At 38.2% G+C, this 16,833-nt stretch overlaps 1 protein-coding gene across 2 annotated transcripts in view; it reads right to left on the reverse strand.

Annotated features, from left to right (window-relative positions):
- SCAPER (S-phase cyclin A-associated protein in the ER) overlaps positions 1 to 16,833 on the reverse strand; it is a 419,465-nt gene that overhangs the window by 126,335 nt on the left and 276,297 nt on the right. For both annotated transcript variants that reach the window (XM_010843297.1, XM_010843296.1), the window contains exon 25: positions 4,799 to 4,922. In XM_010843297.1, coding sequence (XP_010841599.1) covers positions 4,799 to 4,922 — 124 coding nt within the window. The remainder of the gene's footprint in view (positions 1 to 4,798; positions 4,923 to 16,833) is intronic.

The raw sequence follows: 16,833 nt of genomic DNA on the forward strand, positions 1-16,833 counted from the left end.
ATTTACCTCATTAGAACTGACTCAAATGTGTTCCTCTTTGTGGCTGAGTAATATTCCATTGTGTGTATGTACCACAACTTTTTTATCCATTCATCTGTTGATGGACTTCTAGGTTGCTTCCATGTTCTAGCTATTGCAAATAGTGCTGCAATGAACAATGGGATACGTGTCTTTTTCAATTTTGGTTTCCTCAGGGTATATGCTTAAGAGTGGGATTGCTCGGTCGTATGGTGGTTTTATTCCTAGTTTCTTAAGGAATCTCTATACCGTCTTCCATAGTGGCTGTATCAGTTTACATTCCCAGCAACAGAGCAAGAGTGGTCCCTTTTCTCCACACACTCTCCAGCATTTATTGTTTGTAGACTTTTTGATGATGGTCATTCTCACTGGAGTGAGGTGATATCTCATTGCAGTTTTGATTTGCATTTCTCTAATAATGAGTGATGTTGAGCATCTTTTCATGTGTTTTTTAGCCATCTGTATGTCTTCTTTGGAGAAATGTCTGTTTAGGTCTTTTTCCCACTTTTTGATTGGGTTGTTTGCTTTTCTGGTATTGAATTGCATGAGCTACTTGTATATTTTGGAAATTAATCCTTTGTCAGTTGTTTCCTTTGCTATTATTTTCTCCAATTCTGAGGGTTGTCTTTTCACCTTGCTTTTGGTTTCCTTTGCTGTGCAAAAGCTTTCAAGTTTAATCAGGTCCCAGTTGTTTATTTTGTTTTTATTTCCTTTACTCTAGGAGGTGGGTCATAGAGGATCTTGCTTTGATTTATATCATCGAGTTTATAACGGTATTTTAGTTTGTATATAGTTGCTAAGTGTTTCTTTGGGAATGGGAACTGGGACTATCTATTTTGCCAGTTTGCTCTTTTTCACTGGTCTTTTTATTGCCTTCTAATGGTCATGTGTAGTCTCCTTAAGGAGACATTTTGAAGGTAGAGGCCTTGATATTACACTTTCCTCTGCAGTGTAATGATTTAGGCACAGAGAAGATTCTTAACACTCAGTTATTGAAATCTGCTTTAACATAGTTTAAAGTTTTCATACTTTTTGAAGATAATGCCTATCTAAATGTACTGTATTTATAGGGCTCCAAATAAATTCCTCAAGACCTTATCCTAAAAATCCTACTTTGAATCTATACTGCAAGAAAAAACACATACTTTTTCAGTGCCACCCATGCTAATTTGGCTTTTGTAAAAATCATAATCCAGAATTGTAGAATTTCTACCCTTCAAGGCATAGGCAAATCCAAATTCTCCCCGAAAGTCTCCAATACTCCAAGTTAGAACTCATTCATCAAATATTTAGCAGGCATTTCCTTATGTGCCAGGTACTTTTCTAGGCTGTATGCACTACTCTGTAGCTCTGATTGTGTTACAGAACTTCTCACAGCTTTTGTTTAATATTAATGTATGCAAGTTGCTCATTCTTCAACCGTGGGCTTCTAGAATGAAGGAACTGTGTCCAATTCACCTCTGCAATCCTGGCATCTGTACAACGCTTTGCACATAATTGAGATGCAATACAAGAATGCTAAAACAAACTCCAAACAGCTAGATTAGGGGAGAAAAGCCTCCTAAACCATCTCAGTTTGCCGAAGAAAGGCTGACCTGCCCTATAATCAGTTGTCATATAAATTCCATCAGATCTTAATTAATTAACTTCTTTTATGCTTCTTTATAATCCTTCTGGAAAATGTGTGATGACAGTTTCCTACCCTTTGCTGAAAGGGTACTTACAAGTTAGTGATCCATATTTCAGTTACACGTACATCAAAACAAGGTAGCAATAAAAATGTAAATTCACAAGTGATTTCCAGAAATGTAAAAATAACCACCACCACCTCTACCTCTCCAACTTAGAAAATATACCCACCTCTTTCAATTATCACACACTCCATCACAGCAGTATTAGAATTGACAGAGAATAAAAAGCCAAAAAGAACAGTAAAGACCAGGAAGTGCCACGTTTAAGGGAAGGAGGGATAAAATGTGTTTGACAAACTAATGTCCCAGGATTCAAGTTCTAAACTGAACAAAATAAACTTAGAATGCGGTGAAATTCATTGGTTGGGAGATTAAAAGCTTTCCGAGTGTTAAGAAATCTTGAGGTCACAAGTAAGGGAATATTATTCAAAGGAAACTGGGGCTTTCAAAGTAGAGGGAAAAGGATCAAGCTACTTACAAGCTCCTGGCACATGGTAGGCACTTAATAAATGAAAGCTATTATGAGGAGCTACGGTCTAGCTTTGTGATGTCCCGGGCAGAGGCTACCGACCTCCTTTCTCTGTGCTTCACCATACTCTGTACAGGCTGACATCACACCATTTTTATGTGCAACCTACATATCTGTTCCTACTCCAAAGCAGGAATTTCCTGGATGGTCAGGATCATACCCTACACTTCTCTGCAACTGGAAATAGTAGGCACTTATAATTATTAAGTGAGAGAATAAACAAACTACCTTATATGATGAGAACAGGTTTTGATCAGAAAAGAATGAAGAGCTAGGATGGAAGATCTTGTCTGTAAGTCTTCTTGCTCATTCCTTCACATTTCAAACACCATTCCCTTTTGTTGCTTGTTCTGTTCAAAGTACATTTATGTATCTTCTTCCATTACCAATATAAGAACAGGTTTCACACAGTAAATTCTTTCAGATAATGCGGCATGGAATAGTTGGAGAGCATGGTTTTTTTTTTTTTTTCCACTTCTTATTTTGAAATAATTTAAAATTGGTAATGGAACCATAGAAATTATATACTTTGAACAGGGTAAAGTAACAGAAGAGAATGGCTTTGAAATGTGAAGGAATAAGCAAGAAGACTTTAAAACGGGATATGCTGCAAAAATAGTAGAGTTCCCTTCATCCGTATCCCTACTGCTAACATTTTGAAAAACCACGGTATAATTACTGAAAGCAAGAAATCAACATTGAGCCAATAAAATTAACTATTCTACAGACCTTATTTGAAGTTTCAGGTTTTCTCACGAACATCCTTTTTCTAATCTAGGATCCCACGTTACATTTCATTGTCAGATCTCCTTAGATTCCTCCAATCTGTGACAGTTCTTCAACTTTTCTATGTCTTTCATGACACTGACACTTTTGAAAAATGAGTCAATTTTTGTGCAGAATGTCCCTCGACTGGGGTTTGACAGACCTAGCTTGGGCTCTTGACTCCATGACTATCCATGTAGCCCTGGGCAAGTCAACCTTTCTCAGACTCAAGTTTCTTCACCTGTAAAGCAGTATACTAACACTGACTTTGTTTTAAAAATGAAATGAGGCAAAATATATTAAAATGCCTGGGACATAAGGTCATACAACAAATGCTAAGTCTTTCTCCTTGTCCCTGGCTTTGAAATATTTCTGATAGAAATTTTTGCTAAAATCCATTACCTGTATTTCAATGCCTTATTTTATAGATAAACCATATATAACTTAGCCCTCAAGTGATGACTCAGTGTCATCATAAACAACCCTTATTGCACTGCATTGTTCTAGGTCTGTGTTTTTGTCCTTTCTCACTGCTGTCCCTTCTCTTTGTCATGAGAAGAGCAGGTAAGAGCCTCATCATTTCCTTTCTGATTTTCAGCTTGAAACATATGGGAATCCATTTGTTTACTTATATATTCATCAACAATGTGCTGAACCTACTGTGTCAGGCCCTGTTTTAGGATTTTGGAGAAAGTGATGAATCACCTCCTGTCCTCATTGATTTTATGGCTAGTTGGGGAAATGGACAAGTAAGCAGCTGATTACATTCAATGTGATTAATCCTATGAATGACCTAATGTACCGGAGCATATAAGAACACCTAACCTGGACTTGGGGAGAGGGTCAGGCTGGGGAAGGTTTCATGAAGAAAGTGCCATTATGTCTTAGTAAAGGTCTCAGGATGTAGAAATTAACCAGATGGAGAAGGAAAGAGAGCAAAAGGCTCACAGTTTAGGGAAAAGCTATTAGAACTACGTGCTGAGTAAAATAAATCGGTTCTGAAAAATAAATCTCCTGTGTTATAAACTTGCAGCTTGAGAGTGATTTTGTGCCAATACCTCAGGGGCTCAGAAACTTCACCAGGAAACTTCTGGTCCCAGGGCTGTGTTCTGGAGGCTGCAGTTGACAGACCTAAACCTTTGGATATTATCCTGAGCTTACCTCTTTCAACATCTGTGGACTGAAGGAAAATTTAAGGCTACAATTGGCTGCTTGCTCCTATTTCAAAAGTATAACAGGTTTGCCCCTTTGTGACAGAGGAATTTCTTGCTTCAAAAAATACATCAAGAGCCCTCAAAAAGTCCGTCTTAAATTGACCTTTTTAAAAAAAATCCATTTTCTTTAATATCTTCTCCCACCATTCACCCTGCCTCATCACTGAGGCATTACTTCCCTTTCTTTATGTTTCTTACCAAGTTAAACACAAACTGACCCTTTAAACTGAGCTGGCAAGAGAGGTTATGAGACTTTCTTCCCTTGTACAGCACTAGTTTCTATGACCTCAGAGATACGGCTTTGAGCCTAACTCATTCCAAAGTCCCAGTCTAACCATGGAAATCTGTGATCTCGGCAAGTGCTACAGGTACATTATCCATCAAACACTGGGACTTAGGAGAATGCATTATAAGATTTTCAAATGAAGAGGTTTTTCTGCCAGTTCCTATTTTACTCTCCCAATCATCTTCACTTTTTTTTCAATCTGGAGAATAAATAAGATGGCTTCTTTTAGTTTTCTCCATAGGGGATATTTTTCAAATCTTAACTGCTTCTAATTCAAAGCAATAATATTACATACCGTCAACTGGTGTATGAGGAGGTCCATTAAGAAGGTAATCTTGTTACTAAACAGAACATCAATGCAGTTTTCTGAACAGTTATTGCAGGTGAGGTTGTAAACATTGATTGCATTGCAAAGAGACCTAACACAAGGAGAAAAACACCATTTATAAAACTTGTGCAGTTCTTCTCTAAACAATGTGAAATACACAAAATGAATGGTATAAAAGCAGCAGGCATGGGATAGAAATCACTCTTAAAAAACCAACCCAAATATTACTAGGTGCAAGGTCCATCAGCTAGACATAAAAGCTTTTAATTTTTATCCACAGCCTAGTGTTCATTAGAAAGGAATTCTTGCCTCTTATTAATGCAGCAGCAGGCAATGGAAATGTACTTACCCATCTACTGACAATGTCCTAATAATCTAAGATTAGATGTTACCCAGGAATTTTGGGATCTAGAATTTTTTAACAGTATCTGGAAAAAAGAGTGTGCCAAACCTCCTGTTGCCAGGTCTCCTGGTTGACAAGGGCAGATAATGAAGGAAAGGAGAACACACGAAGAGAAACTACAGGTTTTCCCTTGTGAGACAAGAACTGCAGAGGTCTGGGGAGTGAGGCCACACCTGCTCAGAGATTGTATGGACAGACCCAGAGTGCCTCAGCAGGGGAGGACCTACGGAGTGAACAGTCTCGGGTCAAACCCATCAAAGAAATGTGTTTTTTTTCCTTTTCCCTTGGGATTAAAAAATTATATCCCATTTTTCAAAGAAATTTTTGGAGCAACAAATTCAATGGGCATTCTTGTGAGTGCTTTGAAAACTGTAATTAACCTGCACTGCCTGAGTGATCAATGTTGATTCTGGCCTCACTAAATCCCCTGCTTAAGTCCTATGTACAAATGTTTTGATTTAGTCCCTTACAACCAATCCTCTAAAACAATAATTCTTTACGTGTGAACCATAGACCGGTAGCATCAATATCACCTGGAAACTTGCAGAAATGCAAATTCTCAGACTTCACCCCAGATCTACTAAACACTAGAAACTTTGGGGGTGGGGTCCAGCAATTTGTGTTTTAATGAATTTCACTTTTTTTAAACAAAATTCCAGACCACTGCTCTGGAATAGGGGCTCTAGAGTTTGACAGAGCACTAGCATCACCTGTATATCTTTAAAGATACAGACTTGCCTGAATTCCTCCCCTGGAGATGCTAGTGGGAATGGGAGGGCTCTAGACATTCAGCATGTTTCAAAAGCTCTATGAGCAATTCTGATGTACAGGCAGAGTTGAGAAGCATGGGTCTAAGAATCAACATGTAAGTATTCATTTGTTCAACAAATATGTAATTCCCTATGATTTTTCAGGCATTGTGCTAGGTAGACAAGACAGACAAGCTCTCTGTTCTCATGGAGCTGATGCTCTAGTGGGAGAAAGATGGTAAAGACAGCCCCTGTTGTAATCATCTGTTTGTCTGATATAGTGGTACTTGCTTCAACATAATTGATAGGTTCCTGAAACTTGAGCATTAGAGTATGTTGGTTAAGAGGAGAGATACTGGAATAAGATACTAGGTTAGAAACCTAGTTCTGTCATTTGAGGTTTTAGCAAGTTACTCATTTATATCTTAGCATCCAATTTCTTATCTGTAAAACTGAGATAATAATACCTAAGCTTCACATGGTCATCATCAGAATTAAATGAAATAATAGATGCAAAGTACTTAGGATGGTGTCTGGCACGTGGTTAAATAATTCATAATGATAGGTTCATTAGAGTTATTAATCTCATTATTCTTGTTATGAATAAGTCACAATTAAAACAGTTAAAAATCAAATCAAATTAAAGCATGCTATGAAACCTGTAATTTCCAGAATAATAAAGCACCATGCTTCGTAAATTTTTACATGGAATACTGGCATGAACAATGAAAGGACTCTAAGTTGAAGGGAGCAGGAGGAGGCTCAGCTCCAGCCTGACTTAACCCCTGAGGACTGTACAGGAAATCCTGGCCTACGTGTAACTCATTTACGACACATCAGTTGGAGGTTCTACCTAACAAATCCCCCACAAGTGCCATTCAGCACTATTTCATTTATTAGCTAACGCATTTAGATTTGGCAAGAGTGCTTTTCTTTTCAGGTAAAAAAATAACATGTAATTGTGATTATAAAAATAATTTTAAAGATAATTGTAATAACTGTGAGAAAGAGAGCACAAATAAACAGTAAAAAACTATGAAGAGGTGATTTGGTACTTGTACTTCCAGTCTTCTCGTCTCAGAAATATTCACTTAGTTAATATGTGTAAAATGAATATTTCTCCATGATATTTAATATTCTTCCATAACACCGGTCTTCAATTTTTTACAAAAGCAGCTTTCTTACTTTCTTACTCAGAAGCTTAACAGCTAACGAAATCTTTTTCAGAAGCTTAAACCAAAGAACAGATAAAATCAGAGTTGCTCTGACTGAAGTAGAAGTAGACCCAGAGACCTACTCTGTTCTCCTCTCAAAGAGCCTTGAAATACTCCTCAGAGGCCTGGGGGTGTGTACCCTTGGAGTACAGGAAACACTCCTGCGCTTTAACACCAATACGATGAACTTGGTACCTTTCTGACTAGGAGTGATGACCTTAGCACAACACACAACCAAGAAGCATGGTGAAAAGTGCCTCCCCCTTACTTATGTCCTTCAGCCTCTCATTTCCCTACCTTAGAAATCACCACGGTTACTAGTGCACATATCCTTCCAGGAGTCTGTGCATATGCAAGAGTTTTCCCCCCTACACAAATGGTACTTTACGAGATTTGGAGGGTGAAGTGAGCCAAGGCCATCTTTTGCTGTTGGCTGTCATCAAGCAAGGTTTGGAAATGTGAGGCTTCCCTGCAGTAGACTCAGGCTCCCTTTTCCAGATTCTGTGTGTCAAGAACCAGTGGGGTAACTTGTACTATTTGATTTCCTAATCTCTGATCTGCAGCTTCCAATACCCATTGTGGTTTCCTGAGTGTGGGAGAAAGTTGTGTGTGGCATTAGCGTCTTCCTTCCTTCCTTTTTTGGCCTCAGAGGGAGCAGTGCCCCCAGTGGATACGTTTGGTATTGTTCTGGAGTCAATAAAGAGGCCTGCAACCTTTTCCAACAGATTTGTAAGCATCCAATTTCTTATTTTAAATTCCTTTTCTGATTAAACTGCTTAAACTAAGAAGTACTGTAGCTTTTAAAAGAAGGAAGAGGATCATCCAGTGTATGTAAAATTTTACATCAATCAATTTCTTACTATTGTATCCAATTTTCAACATAATGGCAACCCTGTTTTAATAGTCAGAGTTCTTAGTTACAAGCCAGGGGAAGAAAGCTCTGGTTGATTTAAACAGGAAGGAAATTAACTGACAAGCTTTGGGTATATCATAGGATTTAGAAAATACAGGCATCAAAGTTATACTGCATGGACCAATATCCAAATCACACACCAGGAACCTGATCCGCTAAAACAAAACAAAACAAAACAAAAAACTCCGGGCACCATATGTCACAGCTTGAACTCACACTATGACCTTGGACAACAGATGCAGCTGCCTGCAACTGTCAAAGGAATAGAGTTTGGGATGTCCTTGCTTCTTACTTTATTAGCCTCAGAGTAAAAGTCTGGAGTGGCTATGCTGGGTGGTGAAGCCTAGGTCACAAGTTTATATCCTAGACACAAAGAGCACTGGGAAGCGGACACTGGTATGCTCACGCACTGCAGAGGAGGGCCACACTGTGCCTGGGAACTCCATAAGGACAGGAGGTGCTCACTGCACAGCCAACGTTCACCACAGCTGTGCTGAGCAAATCCTTCTGCCTCCTGAGAGTAAATGTTCAGTAATGACAATGTGGTTCAAAGGATATGAAGATTTACTTTAAGATTTTTGATAGACATTGCAAAATTCAAACTGCCTTCCAGAAAAAAAGTATTTTAAATCAATTTATACTCCCAGAAAAAGTTCATCCATGTTTTCACTAACATCAGACACTTTCATTTTTAAAATCTGTTACTCATCTGACAGCTAAAAATGTTAAAGGTTGCATTTCTTTAATTGCTAGTGTGATTAAGGACTTTTCACTTCATGTGCTTATTGGCAATGTGCATTTATATTTTCTTTAATTATCACTGTGAACCTTTTACCCATTTTTCTATGGAGGGTTGTCTTTTTCTTATTGATTTATAAGGCACTTTACCAATAACAAAGGTATTAACCTTTTTATTTGTTTATTGGCTGTAATAGGTCTCCGTTACAGTACGCGGGATCTTTGTGGTGGTGCACAGACTCTCAAGTTGTGGTGTGTGGACTCTGAAGAGTGTGGGGTCAGTAAAGGCTACACTCGGGCTTAGTATTTGCAGTGTGCTGGCATGGCATGTGAGGTCTTAACTCCCGACGAGAGACTGAACCCAAGTCCCCTGCATTGCAAGGCAGATTCTTAACCGCTGGACCACCAGGGAAGTCTGATATGAACCTTTTATCATCATATACAGCAAAATAAATTTTCCTGTCTGTTGCTTATCTATATTTTTTGCTTTTTGTCATAAAGAATGGTTTCATTTTTATTTGATAAAATCTGTCAAAATTTCCCTTTCGTATATCTGGATACTGTGTCAGACTTAGAAGAATCTTCCTACTTCAGCATTACAAAAATATTCTTTGAAATTTACTTCTGGTAAATTTAAATTTAAATACTTCTGGTATTTTCATAGATTTTACATTTAAATACAAGATATGAAATTGATTGTGGGGTAAGGTATGATGTAAGTAGCCATTTACACTTATCTTTTTTTTTTTTAATTAAAAAAAATTTTTTTTTTACTTTACAATATTGTATTGATTTTGCCATACATCAACATGAATCTGCCACGGGTGTACACATGTTCCCAATCCTGAACCCCCTTCCCACCTCCCTCCCCATCCCATCCCTCTGGGTCATCCCAGTATCCTCTATTTAAAAATTTTTATTGAAGATTTTTCTCTTTTTCTTAATGATTTATAAGGATTCTCTCATTATGTATCTATAACAAAGGGTTAATACATGTTGTTAATATTTTTTTCAGTTTATTTACTGCCAATAATTTTGCTCATTATTTTTAAGGCATTTTTAATATACTGAAGCTAAACAATTTTATGTAGTCAAACAATTCTTTGTGATTTATTTTCTCTTCCTGTCCCTTTTTCCTTTAAAAAGTTATCCTTTACCATGAGATGAGGTAACTACATGTTTGTATCTAGCCATTTGCATTTATTTAATCATCACTGTGTGTGGTAATGTTATGGTTTTATAATTTACTATCAAATCATTTAAAATTTATTTTGATGTGTGGCATGAAGCAGAAGCCTAAATTCCCTCCCCCACCCAAGAAATTCTTGAATAATTCACCTTCTCTCTACTGGTTTGAAATGCCACTTTTACTATAACTATATACACAGGATGTGTTTCCCCGGTTTTCTAGTCTAGTTGATAATTTATGTAAGTTCTGTAATATATAAAGCCAATAACACACTGCTTTATGTATGGCAGCTGTACAGTGGGACTAATATATACAACTATAGATCTCTCAAAGTTTCAAAAATGAGGGTACTATATTTAGAATGACATGTGGAATTTATAGTTCTATTATTGTATCCTCTTTTTCCTTTGATTTTGATCTATATTTTTATAGTCTTGATTTCTAATCTCTCTTTTTTCTTAGTCAATGAAAACTCTACAACTGATCTAAACTCTTTTGTGGAATATCCCAGGGCATAAGTAAATCTACACATGGAAAAGCAAACAGCACAGGGTGTGGGATTATTGTCCTAACGCCCTCTGTGCTTTACATTAAAGACACTGCATTTACTAGTAAAGTGCAGAATGTTACATCTATATAGTCTTATGCTTACAAAACCTTCCCAAGAAAACTTCCACAAAGAAACTGGTTTCTGATGAGAAAAAATGGGCGGGGGGAGTATAAAAAATCCCAGGGGTCAGGAAAAACTTGTCCACTCAGTAGAACTTGTTTGAAAGACAACCTCTATTTGAAGAGCACCTGTCTTAGAACGATCACTTCTTTGAACCCAGCTTGGGTGGTCTGCCCAAGCAGCTTTCCTTGTAATTTAAAACCCAAATGACTGGAAGCACTTTTTAACATCAAACAGAAAGCCCCAGATTTTAAAAGTATCTTCTGAGAAGACAGTAAAATCTTACTGTCCATTCCGTCAAAAGTACACTGTGGTTGGGGGTGGACATAAAGGTTTTCTGACCCAGATAATCATGAATACATGAGTGAATCTTGTATCAGTAGGTCTTCTCACTAAAAATGTTTTCTCTGAAAAACAGAGGACAGAAAAGGCATCACGAAGGTGGGTTTGTTTTTTTTAATCCAAGAAGAACATAATTTGAATACAAGTATAGTATACCTCAGACATTAAGATTAGTATCTAAGATGTTATGAAATAGTTAAATAGAAAAGCCCTAGAGAGCTGCAGCCGAAGAGGACTTGATAATATCACTTAGGAAGTACGTAAGTTTATAACCTTACGCGGGTTCATACTGACTAAGGCTTTTCAGAAAACACTGTTCACAAATCCATTATCTGATACCAGTGTCAAGAAAGCAGACATTTAAAAACAACTGCCATTGGCAGTTTAAAACCAGAACACTTATAAATTATAATTTACCAAATGCCTTTGGTTTGCATTAAGCATTTATTCATAATAGATGGCATATCACTTACATACATGGAAGTGAGTGAAGGCTTTATGTTCCTGTGGAGCAAAATCCTGTGCCAAGTAACGGAGTCACAACAATACAGCTGCAAAGAGAAACTGGGAATTTTTGTAAATTATTGCTTCAGCCCTCATGGAAAGAAAGAACGGGCTTGATGTGAATAAGTGTAGGAAAGGACAGAATATTACAAATGACAGAGGATGGTTAGCAAATGATATTGTTTAAGGAAAGATTATCTGGACTGAACCAGAACACACAGACCTGGAGTAATACCAGTTTCCTAGGGAGGGGTGAAATGAATATTAAAACTAGAGCTCCCAAACATATTATAATTTACCAAGTACATTTTGTTTGCATTAAGCATCTAATAAATGGTATATAGTTTATATTCATCATTTTCAAATTATGCTTTGTCATTATAAAGCTCCAAACTAAAACAACTTGTTTAGATACTATCAAAAAGAATTATCTGAAACTAGGGAGAAGCAACTGCAGCTAGAATTCTAACAAGCTTGCGAAGAGCTGACTCATTGGAAAAGACCCTGATGCTGGGAGGGATTGGGGGCACGAGGAGAAGGGGACGACAGAGGATGAGATGGCTGGATGGCATCACAGACTCGATGGACGTGAGTTTGGGTAAACTCCAGGAGTTGGTGATGGACAGGGAGGCCTGGCGTGCTGTGATTCATGGGGTTGCAAAGAGTCAGACACGATTGAGCGACTGAACTGAACTGAACTGCACCCACCAAGCAAGTGGCTGCTCACGCAATGGGGCCTGTGATGTAGGCCTGGCCCTGAAGGCCTGGCCCACATGAAAGCTGCATGTGCCAGTTCTGAAGGCTAAAAACAGACTAGTGTCAAAGCACTGAAAACTCTATTATACAACTACTCTTGAGTGACTTCTAGTTCAGGTCCTTGATTCATCCTTTGTGGAGTCCTCACAGCATACAGCACCGAGCTGGCTGGGCACAGGGATGTCTACATGAAGGGACAACCGTCTTCCTTGTTTCAAGCAGAACATACAAGAAATAACTGCGGAACATACCAATACATTATTAGCCACATTTTCTACTTTTAAACAATCATTAGAATGACTAGGGGTGGGAGCCCCATCCCCTAGCTAAAAGTGTCTCGTAATTTTGTACTGATATTTCAGGACTCAAAAGCATTTTTCCTTCAAACTCTTCTATACAACAGCTCTCTTTCCTCTCTTTGACACAGAGAATAACAAAATTCAAATACTGAACTAGTACAATTAGATAAGCAGGTCTTGGTTAATAAGAGAATGCCTTCTCCAGGCTTCCCTGGTAGCTCAGTGGTAGAGTCAGCCTGCCAATGCAGAAGACATGGGTTTGATTCCTGGTCCAGGAAGATGCCAACTGCTGTGGAACAACTACGCCCGTGGGTCACAACTACTAAGCCTGTGCTCTAGAGCCTGGGAAGAGCAACTACGGAAGCCTGCCTGCCCTAGAGCCTGTGCTTCACAACAAGAGAAGGCCTGCCAGCATCAGAGACCCAGCGTCAGAAACTAAAATAAATAAAACTTTAAAAAAAGAAGAAAATGTTTTTTTTGGCAAGAAATCTGGGGACAGAAGAATGATGCAGAAAATTTAACAATAAACAGATGATTCAGTTTTAATATTTTTGTGACCACAGAGAAGGTGGATTTGTGACAGAATTTTGGGGTATTTTTGCAGTGGACATTTGAATCAGTGTGAGCTGCAGGTAAAGAAGAAAACTTTTCCCCACTGGCACTGTGATGGTTAGCATAAATTCACACAGCCTTCTCCACCTCTGACTTCCTCCTTTCTGACGCTACAACACTTAGGGTGGGTGTGGATAGCCGAGGAGCCAACATCCAGGAACTGGAAATAAAAGACAGCTCAAGACTGGGGTAGAGAAGGGATGCTGATAGTGCTGCCGACCAGCCAGTCTTTGCTCCGCAGATGTAAATTATGTGCCTTCTACACCTCAGTTTGCATCAAAACTCAATGTAACAATTATAAATGATTACTACACTGCATATCATATTCTACAATGTAACATTTTAAAAACACTAAAAGTAATTTTTTAATTCAGGGATTTTCCTAAGTATAATGATGCCTCAGAGCAGGAGAAAGAAATCTTCAACTAGATGAGTTATTTCAAAGATTCTTGTTTAGCTGGTGAATTTGGTATAATTAGAATAAGCAGTTTAATTATTCCACAGAGACACACTCTAATTTTAAATGAGAAATCACATATATTTTAAGTACAACCTAATTAGACTTCTTGCGTTTCCTAAAATTAACCTCCCACTGAGATGGTGTTTTGTTGCAAAGATTAGAATAATACATTTAAAAATTAGGATGAACATAAAATTAAAACATTAATTTGAAGTCTAGTGTTAAACTCTGTCTTGTCTAATAAAAAGACAGCTATGATTAGCTAGTCTTTAGATATGTTCTTAAGTAGGATCTGGTTATATAATTTTAAAGTCACAATTAAACATGTAGGCTCTGGAGAAGACCCCAGGTGGCGTGCAGTGTTAAACAGCAGATTAAAGTCGACACAACTAATTTCTTTACTTTAATCTTATTAGTGGTATAACAGCTGTCATCTGTAACCATTTCTGTGCTGCCTTTTGAGACAAACAAAATGCCTCAATATGTCAAATGGAGAACAGTATTTATCAATCACTATGGTAACCCACTCCAGTATTCTTGCTGGGAAAATCCCATGGACAGAGGAGCCTCATGGGCTACAGTCCGTAGGGTCACAAAGAGTTGGACACGGCTGAGCACACAACACACACACACAAACACACACACAGCTAATCAGCTTTCAAAATAGCTTTTTAAACTTTCATTATCTTGAGGAAAGTTATTTACTTTTAGTAAATCTTGATCTAAAAATAGCTATTTAGAATTACAATAATCCTGCCTAGAAATAAGGAATTGTTTGTTAACAATGGATTGTATCCTAAACTTCACCCACACCAGCAAATAACATTTGATTAACACTTAATGAGAGGCTGTAATGTAGCAGACACATAAGGTGGTATGTGGTTTCCACCTCTATATCTATATCTGGTATTGATGGGAAATAAGTCTTATGATGAATTTACTCTGTATTTACCACCTGATTTAAATCATGAAAAGGGTATTGAAGGTAACACAGAGATGTTGTACTGCTTTTGTAGACTTCACTGCTAGATCTTCTCTGAATATTTTGTCTCATACACACAAATAGTTACAAGTGGTTTTGGTTCATCTTTCTGAACTTCTGTTAGATCATTCTTCTTGTCCCCCTTTGGCTCTTAACCAGACTGAAAACCTCTCTCTTGGGTGTTACCACGTAGGCAATAAGATAGTAAAGGGAGAATACCAGAATAGAATGCTCAGTTCTAGCTGCCGACGTGATAAGAGACGATAAATCATTCAGTGTTTTTAAGCCTTAGTTTCTTCATTTATATAATGTGATAAATTGATGAACATGTGTCAAAGACTCTGTTAAATAAATGTAATATATTTATTAATATAAATAGCTTTATTACTCTTATATTTCTGACAATGCCAAGTGTTTTGCAGGGACTCATTACAACTTCTTTGTAAAGGTTTTCTCTATCTCTCACTCATCCTTTAACCACAATACTAAACAAAGTGCTAACCACATGGCAATAAAAGTATATATTAAATGAGTGAATTCCTCTTTGGGTAAAACAGCATAAGCAATAAGGGCTTAAATTAACGTAATAGAAAGATGAGACAATAATACAAAGATGAGGAATGAAAAAGATATAAACTTTCTTCAAAATGTGAAAACAATAAGGAATAAATAATATCTTTCACTTTTCCCTGAATGAGTCATTTTGTCCAATGCACTCGAACTTAATTATTTTTTATACTGTACTGACAGTGTCCTAATAATATCAAAATGTTTACACCTTCCAAAGTGTGCCAGGTTATTTCAGGTCTCCATGTTCTTGCACATGCTGTGCTCTCTGCTGAGGAAGAGTTGTTAATTTGACAAACTCTGAATCTATCTTTTAAAACCTATAGGAAAGACTCTGTCTTCCTCTGGCTGTTAATGACACCATCCTTTCACTGTCTCTGCACTTGGCGCATTCTTGTACAGTTACACTTAGCATCAAATTACCTTTTCCCTGTTTAGCTCACTTTTTAATGAATGAGCCTGCTGATGGTTATGGACACAGTTTTATTTCCACAACTCTACTGCTCAGCACACAACCAATGGTACCAATCCCCCAGGTGCGTGAGGAAATGTGTAATAACACATTTGGTTGTCACAATGACTGGGGGCAGAGGTATTTAATGGGTCAAGGAATGTCACACAGCATGGGGTGTGTGACCCAGTGCCATTAGTGTCCCAGGCCAGAGTGTGACAACTCACAAAGCCCTTCCATATACGTTACATTTCACCTTCACAACCCTGCAAGGCAGAAAGCTTTTCCCCATTCCCCAGATGAAAAATCCTACAGCACAATGAGGTCTTAAAGGCAGGTCTGACATTAAACACTGGCAAAGCTGGTATTTGAACTCTAATGCTCTGATTCTAAATCCCAGCTGAGTTTAATTCATTAGTGCATTATAGTCCCTTGTCTCTAATTCTAAATACAGATCCTGGCTTGAGTCCTAGAACTAATCAAATGAGAAAGTGAATATGTTTATTGTTGTTCAGTCGCTAAGTAGTGTCTGCCTCTTTGCAACTCCATGGACTGCAGCACACCAGGCTTCCTTGTCCTTCACCATCTTCTGGAACTTGCTCAAACTCATGTCCATTGAGTTGATGATGCCATCTAACCATCTCATTCTTAGCCGCCCCCTTCTCCTCTTGCCCTCAATCTTTCCCAGCATCAGGGTCTCTTCCAATGATTCGCTCTTTGAATCAGGTGGCCAAAGTATTGGAGCTTCAGCTTCAGCATTCAGTTCAGTTGCTATCAGTCGTGTCCGATTCTTTGTGACCCCATGAATCGCAGCACACCAGACCACCCTGTCCATCACCAACTCCTGGAGTTCACTGAGACTCACGTCCATCGAGTTGGTGATGCCATCCAGCCATCTCATCCTCTGTCGTCCCCTTCTCCTCCTGCCCCCATCCCTCCCAGCATCACAGTCTTTTCCAATGAGTCAACTCTTTGCATGAGGTGGCCAAACTACTGGAGTTTCAGCTTCAGCATCATTCCTTCCAAAGAAATCCCAGGGTTGATCTCCTTCAGAATGGACTGGTTGGATCTCCTTGCGGTCCAAGGGATTCTCAAGAGTCTTCTCCAACACCACAGGTCAAAAGCATCAATTCTTCAGTGTTCAGCCTTCTTC

Source organism: Bison bison, unplaced genomic scaffold, assembly GCF_000754665.1.
Source record: "Bison bison bison isolate TAMUID 2011002044 unplaced genomic scaffold, Bison_UMD1.0 scf7180017864181, whole genome shotgun sequence".
Taxonomy (NCBI): domain Eukaryota; kingdom Metazoa; phylum Chordata; class Mammalia; order Artiodactyla; family Bovidae; genus Bison; species Bison bison.